Source organism: Electrophorus electricus, chromosome 12 (assembly GCF_013358815.1).
Source record: "Electrophorus electricus isolate fEleEle1 chromosome 12, fEleEle1.pri, whole genome shotgun sequence".
NCBI classification, from domain to species: domain Eukaryota; kingdom Metazoa; phylum Chordata; class Actinopteri; order Gymnotiformes; family Gymnotidae; genus Electrophorus; species Electrophorus electricus.
In genome coordinates, this window is record NC_049546.1 from 3,862,213 (window position 1) to 3,873,296 (window position 11,084).

General features: G+C 45.9%; 1 protein-coding gene across 1 annotated transcript in view; it reads right to left on the bottom strand.

Annotated features, from left to right (window-relative positions):
- Positions 1 to 10,784, bottom strand: part of kdm7ab (lysine (K)-specific demethylase 7Ab) — a 25,116-nt gene extending 14,332 nt beyond the window's left edge. Inside the window, exons 1-4 of the mRNA XM_035532315.1 lie at positions 10,687 to 10,784; positions 3,085 to 3,170; positions 2,575 to 2,692; positions 2,057 to 2,217 (exon numbers count right to left, since the gene is read on the bottom strand). Coding sequence (XP_035388208.1) covers positions 2,057 to 2,217; positions 2,575 to 2,692; positions 3,085 to 3,170; positions 10,687 to 10,784 — 463 coding nt within the window. The remainder of the gene's footprint in view (positions 1 to 2,056; positions 2,218 to 2,574; positions 2,693 to 3,084; positions 3,171 to 10,686) is intronic.
- Positions 10,785 to 11,084: the final 300 nt, after the last annotated feature.

Consider the following 11,084-nt stretch of genomic DNA (forward strand, 5'->3'; position numbering starts at 1 on the left):
AAACTCCAGTGAGGGTGGCCCCTTTGTGACATCAGTGCATGACTCCGCAGGTGGGAGGGGCTGAAACACCTGCAGTGCAAATGCACCAGACAGCTGGCAACCAACAACTCAAGCATGTCAGAGATATGTGCTGTGAGCAGAGCCCACCCAGGAAGACAGCACAGGACAGCTGCTCTGCGCAGAGTTGTTTACAGTTCTACGCTGCAGATGGCCAGGCTTCAGGCAAATTTACTCTCATTTATTTCTCATATCGAGTTGTGTGTGCATCAAAGCCTTTATTTTATTGCAGAGCAATACATGAATATTATTTAGAAAATAAATCCAAGATTTGATTTCTAGTTTATGAGCCAAGTCGCTATATGTAATGATGAAAAAAAAACTGTAATGAATGTATAAATATATCTCAAAATTCTCCTAGCTCAGTACATTTTCCACACACACACACACACACACACACACACACACACACACACACACACACACACACACACACACACACACACACACACACACACACACACACACACACACACACACACACACACACACACATTCTTCCAACCAGACAGCTACACAAATACCCCTTTCACTGTCAACATCTGGCACAGAGGACTGACTTTCAAATATCTTTAAACCACACATCAGAAAAGCAGCGCACCACAGACGTGGCGTTTCATAGAGCAGGTGGAGAATGTGGCTCGTCACTTGGGAGCAAACAGCCGTGTGGAAAAAGGTCACCGAGGTGGATGCTGGCGGTGCGTGGTCCGGACAGCCTAACTGCTCAGGGAAGGGACTGAGCCGAGCCATCCGGGAGCGCGTTACGGACACAGAGGCAGGGGCTTAACGCAAGCAGACGCAATATCTTCAACATGTGAAAAGTTTACATTCGCTCAGCAGGCGATGCTAACCGGGCACTTCCGGTGACCTTTTAACATGAAAAGACAGATGTCAGATACAGGCTGCATGCTGTTTTGTTGAGCATGTCATGCTTAAAACTATATTGTTCTTCAAAATGCTTTTTCTTGTGGTTTCTAATAGTTCAAAGAATTTGTTCTAATAAAACAAAAGAATTCTGACCGTTCCCACGGGACGTAAATATCTTTTATAAAAGGTATTCAAAAGAGAGAGAGAGCGCGAAGGAACTAAATGGAAATTGGAATGTTTAGAGATCACCGAAACACAACGCTTCATCCACGCGACAGCTGGCTCTTGGCGCACATGGCCAGGATACTGTGAGCAGTACCAGGTGCTGCTCTGTCATTACACAGTCCCAACACCCCTCTACTACATCAGCTGTTTAGCCCCAGCATTAGGTGACTGGAATGACGTAAAACTTTAACATAAGTCCGTAACAAATCACAGGCGAATTCTAGAACAAATTCTAGAATCTCATGCTAAAAAGGGGGTTAAACGGCATTTGCCCCCATGACTTCACTGTACCAAACTGAGAGGCCAAGTGTGTTTACGAACAGACACTTGGGTTTGATCAGAACTGGTTCCAGCCTACATCGAAGACTGGACAACAGAAAGCTTTTAAATCTTAGCACCGTGTCTCCCAGCCCAGGTGACTACACAGCCGCAGAGCTTTTTAGGACATCGTCCGGGATGCTGGGCTCAGGTCATACGCATGAGCTGCTGCTATAAATACAAGACGCCTTCGGCTGCTTTCAACAGGCAAGAGAGGTGAGGGCCCTGCGGTCTGCCGTGAGCCACACACGCGTTTGACAGCGCACCAATTTCATTCAAACTTTATTAAGGCTCCCTAAGGGCTTTCGGCCCATTCTGTTCCCAGCAGTCACACTCTACTAGTGTGACTGCACTCTAATAGTTTTCCATTACACTTATGCAGCACTGATAAAAAATAAAGGCTTTAACCTGCTCAAAGGCCAGTAACAACGCCCAGCGTGGATGAGTACTGATGAACACGGGGTGCTAGCATTAAAGGGTGTGAAGATGATGTCTACAAGAAGCGCTAAAAGAGCCTATGGACACAGCTGGACCAAGCTGGAATGTTCTCTCCCCTTCCCCCTAAACCGGCCCACATGCTCCTCCTTACCGACGTATCGCTCCACGTCCTTGACAGAGAAGTGGGACGGGGGCAGGCGGAGGCCGAGACCCTCCGCGTGGGCCACGCCGATGGGGTAACGGAAGCCGTGGCGCTCCAGGTAGCGCTGCGTGACCTGGCTCCCCTGCATCCACAGCAGGATCTCCTCCGCACTGCCGAGTGGGAGCACCCGTGCAAGGACGGACGGACAGACACACACACACACACACACACGACATATAAAACATGTCAGAACATGCTATATTATGGGAAGGATTCATTTCTAATAGGTACTTCCAACAGTCAGCTGTACATAATGATGCTTTCTTTTAATGGTCTCGTAACGGCACGTAACGAAAATCATTACGATAGCTAGAATGTTTTGCTTGGCTCTTTAAACTCATTAATGTGTTACCATCAAACTCTGGGAGCTTCAAGGCACCCATCACAGGATTCACCCCAGGCTGGCTCTGGCTTCCTGAGACATGCTAAGAGGTGTGTGTGTGTGTGTGTGTGGGGGGTCCACACACCTGGCAAAGGCCTTGTCCTGCAGCTCCCGCACGAAGACGCGCGTTCCCGCCTGCACTGGCCTGCCACCATCGTCCGCCTCTGTGTAGTCGTGCCTGTGCCAGTTGTTCCTCTTCTTCACTGTGAATTCAGACAAAGGCCCTTCAGCTCTGCTGGAGGGCCGAACCTCTCCCACTTCACCTGACTCTTCTGGTGCAGGACCTGCCCCGTTAGGTTTCGGTGGGTAAGGGAGGCCGGTGGATGCCAGTCATAGATGTCAGTGGTCAGGGCGCCACGGGTGTTTGCTGTTTGCGTTACGATGGGACTGGTTTAGCGGAGGGGTTCAAAGGGGTCATAAACCATCGTTTCCTTCCAGCCCAACGAGGGTTGTTTTTAATCTCCGCCCAAACATTATATTGTTTTAATTAGCCTAATACGGCCCTGCCTCTCAGGGGGAGGGCAAGTCCAGGTGCGTAAATCAAATGGAGTAAATCAATAAAGCTTTGTGCAAGAGGAGAAGAGAAGAGACTTACTCAAGGAGGGTCCATGCGCCACTTCACAGTTGGGACAGTGATAGACATCAATGTCCACAGCGTGGTGCTCCTCAACCTGAACACAGCTGGAACAACATTTGATCGGTTTAGAAGCACTGCCATTTCCAGAGGCATCCAGATAGTTCCAGGTGGTCATATCGCGCATGTCCAACATGTCACTCATGAAGAAAGTAAGTATACTTAAGTAAAGCACAGTAAGCAAAGTGCTGTACAGAGTAGTTGGCAAGAAGCTACATATATAATAACAAAAACACAAATCACGCAATTCACATTCATCAAGATGCAACTGTATAAAAATGTGTTTTAGGTCTTAGGCACTAAAATGTGACTTTTAGTCTTTTAGTCAGACTAGTAGCTACAGTCTAGACGAACTGCAAATAAGCTAAGAAAGACATACAAGATGAAATAAAAGCATGAATGACTAAAGTCCAAGTCTGGAAAAGAAAAAGCTGTCCTATGCTGTAAAATGCTGATTTGTTCATTAAATCTGAGCAAAGCTGCATAAATCTGCAGAAAAATAACGTACTCTTAAAAGATTTGTCTCAACGGTTTGGAAAGTGCTAACGAAGGGGGTTATTAAGACTTCAAAGACATGAATTCTGACTGAAGGAGGTTAGTAATACTTCAAAGACATTAAATACTTTTAATAAATGAAAAAAAGCAATTATGTTATGAACCGACACCAACAGGAACTAAGTGACCATATTTCCTCTTATTGGGACCTAAAAAAAAGTGTCTGGGATTTGGTTGTCCTTTTGTTTTGCTTTCCACGGTCACATACACCATGCAGCTGTTTTTGCATAACTCCAACTGCTATACAGGCCCCGCCTTCCCACACCCCACAGTTGGTAGATCCTGGACATGACAGTGCCACTGGTCAGACTGCTACTCAGGATGTGTGTGTAGTTGCTTCACAGCAGCAATTGGCCAGAGAGGACACTTGGAAGTTTTTCTTCTATATAAATCTTTTGTATGGTGCCATCACAAAACCTAAAAATGCCCAAACACAGAGCTCAGAATGACAAAATAATTTGACATAAATCCTTACGCTCACACCTTTAGTCTTATGAGCCTAATAAAACAGAAATTAAAACAAATCTGACAGAATTGTAGATGTGAACTAACCAGAGTTTGTGTATTAGACTAGAACTGTATGATTCCAGATCTGTATTAGACTAGATTCCCTGCACATCTGCTTTGAATAAGGAATAAGATAAGATGCCTGGCCATACAGACAATCGCTATTGGTCCTGTAAGTCTAGTAAATACATTTGTTAAAGGTGGTTACATACATGTGGCCCTGTCCCACCTTCTTTTTTGAATATACAGTAACCCTAAATAACCTGGCACACCATTGTTAGCAAATTAAGAAAAATCCTTGAAAGCATATTTCTAAAGGCATCTCGGGTATTGGTACCTACAGACCTGGTGAGCACACATGTGCCATTCCAGGGACATTAAATACCAGCCCATAGCTGCAGCCTTCATGTTTCACAGTCCAGGTGTGAGACGCAGAGGGCTGTTTGGAAGCAGGCTCTCACGACCTGTGAGTGACCCCAGGCAGGGTCAGCTTCGGTTCCGCTTACAGGCATACAGGCATGCAGGCCTGCGTTGGTCGGGCCTCCAGATGTAGGGTTATATCTGGGTTTGCTCCAGGGCACAGAAACAGAGCGGGTGGGGGTGGTGTAGGACATGTGACGCAAGTTGGCTTGTAAATATTGGTGTCCTGGAAGTGGCAGAGGTGTCCACATCAAAGCTTTGTCCCAGCCCTCCCACCAGGCAGAGCAGGGTGGGATTGTGTGTGTGTGTGTTGGGATGGTTAAAGAAAGGGGGATGGTAGAGCACATGATGTGTCCAGGGAGTGAAAAAATCTGCAGAGTCCTCTAAAGCGAGCTCGGCTCAACTGTGAAACGTTAAAACGTTAAAACGAGGACACGCAGCACATCTTGGACGAACACCTTTCCTTTCCTTTCCCTCGTCTGCTAGCTGCAAATTCTTAGGAACAGTCTCTCCCTCCCACCCTCTCTCTGAGCTTGCCAAGTGAATTAACAATAAGTGCCCTCATTGTGACGGGCAAAAAACCCCCAAAAAACAGAGGAAGTGAGTCACAGTGATGCTTATATCACGCTGCCAGTGCTCTGGACTGAGGACAGATCTGACTGTGCATAGCGGCGGCGCCCGGCTGGGAGAACGTGGGTGGCCGGAAAACGTTGGCTCACGTGCCGAATGCTCACGCGGAGTGTGAGAAAATAAATCAGCATGGGTAACATCCAGTGCGCAAAGGGCGCGCAAGCAAGTCTGGCAGGGCGCAAGGCTCCGACAGCCCTGCCGCACAGCACGTCAGAATGAGGAGACAGAACTTATATCTCAGCACCGTGTCTCACAGCTCAGGTGACGGAGCAGCCGCGGGCTTTTCGGCACATCGGGCTCAGGTTGTATGCGCGAGCCGCCGGGGCGGCTGCCACTACAAATACACTCCGTCAGGCAGAATGACGCAACACACTTGGAAAGTGTGTCAGCGAAGCACAATGGAAGAGGTGCAGGCTCACCAGGAGACAGAGAGGCAGCCAAATCACAGAGTAGCACCAGAAAAGTATGCGCCAACAAGCCAGAGCTGCGTCCGGGTGTGCGCCAGGTACCTTTGGCGCAGTTACATGTATGCTGCCATTCTACACCCCAAAAAAATAAAAAAAAATAAAAATAAACCCCCCCCCAAAAAAACAACAGGGACAGCCCTCGTGACAATTGTAACGATCTAGCCTTCGATCAGGAGATGCCTGACTACAAAACAGAGCAACGCAGAAAGCATATGATTAGTTTGCTAAATTCCTTTATTGTTGATCCTTTAGCAAATGTTGCACTGGGATTGCATGTGAAGTAGTAGATATTTACAGTCATGGTTATTGAAGCACTGGGAATCAGAAGGTGGATGCTTTAGCGACCATATATATAATAAAATCTTATATATAAAAATTATATCATAAATATTATTATTATTATTATTATTATTATTATTATTATTATATATAAAATCTTATAAATAAATAAATAAATAAATAAATAAATAATATGCACACACACACACACACTTGAAGTGGTGCTTAGTTGTGAGAATGTAAGCTGTTCTCAGGAATTTAGCCGCAATGACAGTGACGACGACAACCACAACAAAAACACAGCAAACAAGTCTGATTTCGGGCTTGTGTCTCTTTAAAGAGCTTTAAGAGTTTTGAGAACACAGTGGAGTGTGTTCATGCTAGGAGGAAGCATCATTTCAGCCTTCCAAAAGACAACAGATTTGGAGCCCTCCACATGTAAACAACGATTAGCCAATGAACTAAAAAGCAACTCTGGAGAGACAGCAGAATCCTGCCCTGCTGCCCAAGTTTTCCTCCCAATCCCTGCTGCCTTTTCATCCTCTGATCCACTGTCCCTTTTCTGCAGTGTCTGTCGTCGGTCAGAGTATTGGAGGGGAGCTTGTTTGATGGACTCTGTGAAGGACTGAGTCTGGGCAGAACAATGAAAGGATACGTCTATCTCCCTTACCGCCGCTCTGCCGGATAAGAGCGTGATGGTCAGCAAATTTCTGATGGTGGACACAGAGAATTCAAGTGGCAGGGTTCCCCGCAGGTCAGTGAAGTGGACAAACCTTCCTCGGGCAGGACAAACTTTGTGTCGTTCTCAAAAGTGCTCTCCTGAGGCTGTCTGCCCCCAGGACTGCTCCTGAAGGGCTATAACTCAAGCAGTAAAAGCACTTCAAGCAACTGCTCTCCTATAGATCTATTCAACAGTTCACCTAGATCGAGAGGAGAAGAAATGTGTCTCCATAGTTACAGCAGGCGTAGAGGCAGAATTCTCAGCGCGTCGGCTATAGCTCTCTCCCCACACCCATACATTAAGCTAGGCACTCTCGTACCCACATAGGTTTGTGTGTAGTTAAAATACCATAGCAGGCAAAAAACACACTCAACTTGACATGGCCTGTGTTTAACCCTAAACAAGCTAAGATGGGCTTGCTACATATGCTGCGAATTCCTGACTGTCTATGAGACGTTCCTTCACCATCACCACACACACACACACACACACACACCCGAGTCACAGGGACCAAGGTCAGCTCTGGAGCTCGACTCAAACAAACAGGAGCGTTGTTTGAGCAGAAGGTGTAAGGTTTCTGTTGTCTTGCAAGAAGCTGTGAAATCCGAGTAAGAAGGCCAAACGGAACCTGACAATGACCTCAGAGGCGCATCCATCAGCAGTCTTACCAGAAAAGTAGGCCAGACGTGCACCCGGATACCATGCATTTTGATGTATGGGCTGCCACTATGGGCTAAATACAGCTTTGTTGAGGGAAGCCGTGGAGGAAGCAGCGCACAAAGAGTGCTCACTCAGCAGACAGCGGGCTAGCAGGAAGACTGGCGTGATAAATAAAGGCAGGTGAAGATGAACGGAGGCTTTCCACCCATCCTCCACCTCTGGTGGCCGAGGATGTTCGAGTTGTTCGGGGTAATGAGCACAGGAAGCACTGCAGAGGAAATAGGCTGCAGCGAGTGAGGGACCATCACCCCGTCTGTGGTTGGCAGCTTCCTACAGCGGCCACCATGCTGTGCTCACGTGGCCTCTGTGGGCAGGCCATATATCCAGCCCACACACTGCCCCAGGCCATGCTGTCTCGTGCAGCGCAAAAGGTACACAGCGGTCACATCTACTCTGGGGCCTTCAGCTTTGAGACATAAGTTGCTGTCATCATTTAAAATCAGACGTGCCCTTGATTGCAGGAAACTTAACTTAGGCTTTACCTTTCATACTCCCAGATCAGCCATGTAAACTAAGAAAGGCTTCTTCTGGATAAAAAGTAGAGCATTTGATATGCTGCATTTGTAATGCTTCATTGTTATTACGCTAAATCCAGACAGACATGAGCCCAAGCATCCGCCGGAAGTCAATAGCTGATGATTTAAGCCAAACATCATTTCCAATGGGTATACCTTGTATAACTACAGTGTACAGTACATCATACATCATACAGTTGGAATGCAAGATCAAGTGCTGTCTCCATCACGTACTGCAGACGCAAGCTAGAAGTTCAGTCGGTCACTTGCTTTTTGCGAGGGAAGGAATAGGCTGTACCAGCCCTATAGGTGCACTGTGTATACCACCTTACAGGCCGGTGTCATGCCCGGGAGAGCTGAACATGTGCTGCTATAGCTTTTAAACATGAGAGGAACAGAGCACATCTTCTGGAGCTCTAGGCAGAAAGGTAAATGTACTACACTGGACCTGGAACTGGAACCTGAAACTGTTTTGTTAGTAATTTCCTATTTGCATGAGCCACTAACTGTATGGTATTCCATTTACTTCCAAGTGAAGAAAGAGGCTCTTAAATGAAGGCCTGTTTGTGACCACATTGTACAGTACAGTGGTTTAAGGAACCATGCAGGAAAGCTGCTCACTGAATCAAGGAATTACATGTTTCTATTCTATGCAGAGTTGCACACCACATAAAAATGTTCAGAAAAATCTAATTTCATATTCAGTCAGAAAGAAGTGGGCCATATTTGCCAGTGGACGAAACCATGCAAATATTTGGGTAGAAATACAGAGACCATCCATCTCCCTTCTGACTTCTCATCATTGAGAGACATTGACGGATGGGGCTTTGAACTTGCCCATGGCTAACGGAGCCTCCATCAATCTTTCTTTTCTTTTCCATCCACACACACACACACACACACACACACACACACACACACACACACACACACACACACACAGCATACATTATACAACAGACATGTGGTACACCTTGACAATGTATCAAACTTGGACTGTGAATAGTAGTATATTAAAGAATATACTATTACAAAAGGAAGAAAAACCAAAAAATATCCCAGTGAACGTGATAAAGACAATCTTGATAAAGACTTAATCTAATTCTCTCACTCATACACACACAGTTGCCATTAGGCCAATATTAGGCAACACATCCATGGCAGGTGTGAATAGTACAGTGGGTTATTATCTGTACTCACTCCCACACTCTTACTCCCTCCGGAGTGGGTCTGAACACAGGCCAGCCCCATTCTACCAGTGACATGCAGCAATTCTGTACATTAAAACAAGCTGGAAAGAAAGGAACTGACGAACGACACAAACCTGAACAGTGAGAACTAAGTCATAGACCATATATCGGGAGTAAAGGTATCGCGCAAACAACACGGACTGTCAGAATAAGGTTTCTTATTCTTGTAATGTTACACAAAAACTTGTAAACGGCACGTCAAGTAGACGCGAAGCCCTTTAAGAGGCGGGGCTTCATCAGCCACTGGGCGGCTCCCACCACGTGCCTATATTTGCAAAAAGGGGTATTTAAATGTACGACCCCCGCTGCCAATCAAAATACCAAACACTCGGGGCAAAAGCTCCATTATTTCACGAAAGAGACGGCCTTCTTGATATTAAAGACAAGTAAACGTCAGGAAATTTAATAAAAGGTGGATATTGTGCAAGATGCGTACTAAAAGATGTCATGCGGAGAAAAGGAGAAACTCGATTCGTGAAATAAAGCGCTGGTCTTTGTTTAGTATCCTCTCCTCACTTCTCGCCCAAATTAGCTGGTCCTTTCTTTGACCGCTTTGCTCCCGCAATGATATCAATATACACGTAAGGCTACGTTCATATAATATATCAGTATATCATATTTATAAATTAGCGAAGAGCAGAATTAGCAATCAAGGACGACCTTGCTATTTATTTGTACCAGATTAAAAATTAAGAACCGCACAGTTTTACCAAGAACATGCAATTCACTATGCTCGAAAGTCACCTGCAACACCAATAACTTTATCGCCCTTCAGTGTTTTTGGCAGCGACACCAAGACAAAGCTAATATCCAAGATTCCATAATTGGTATACACATTTAAAAAAAATAAAGTTTCATGACAGAAATATCATAGCTGTTATCTACTAAACATATACCAGATATACTACCGCCTCTGCCGATATAAATGCACCGCTGGTATAACTTCCCAAATCCATCACCTCCTGTTAAGTTCTTAATGGAAAAACTTTACAAGAACTCGGAGTCAGTCAATGGCCACTGGTGGTACGTTTAATGTAAAATTACACGTGTTTTAATTGACGTTGGTTATCTACAACACAAACTACACGTGAAATTTGGATGGATGTTTTTAAGGTACAACGCTAGCAACTGGGTTATGTTAGCAAGTTAGCTAGGAATGCAAGGCGAGTGCCCGTTTTGCCTAGTCTGTCTGGTTCTTTTAAAGACCCAGAAAAAACTACCAGGCGTAAATATGTCAAAGTAACAAACAAAACATCGGACAAACAACCGCAGCTACGTAATGCCAGCTAGCTTTTAAAGAGTGGACGTACCAAGAGCCGTTTAGTCAGTACGGATCATAACAACGATGCCCATGAAATCGTCTCAGCTGGAACGAGCAAGCTGCGCTCCGTGCACACAGGCTAAGTGCAATGGTTTAACGAGCACATGAAGCGAGCATAATGGGGGTTTTTCTCCCCATTTTGCCCGATGTGTCACTCGAAAACAGGTTATTCCCTTACCTGCCATGAAACCAATCCTTACAAATATCGCATTCTATCATAAACCGGCTCACATCGTATGGCTGCCGGCAGACGCAATACAGCGGAGCCGTCGCCATCTTCGGACTGTCCCCCAAACAACGCAGCACGGCTCGGATTAAAGTTGGGCGGGGGGTGGGGGTGGGGGGTGGCGGGGGGAGGCGTTTATTTACGCGGAAACAGCCGAGGAGTAAAACCCGATCACACACGAAGAGAGCGTGGCGAAAACACTTGCTCTGACGTCATAGTCCACGGAACAGCCAACCGCGAAGCGTTCCAAATGACGTAAAGCATTATGCGTTAACGTGCAGTCTGGGCAATCCAAACGGAATACCGAAGCTGTTCATGTTCCCAATAATAATAATAATAATAATAATAAT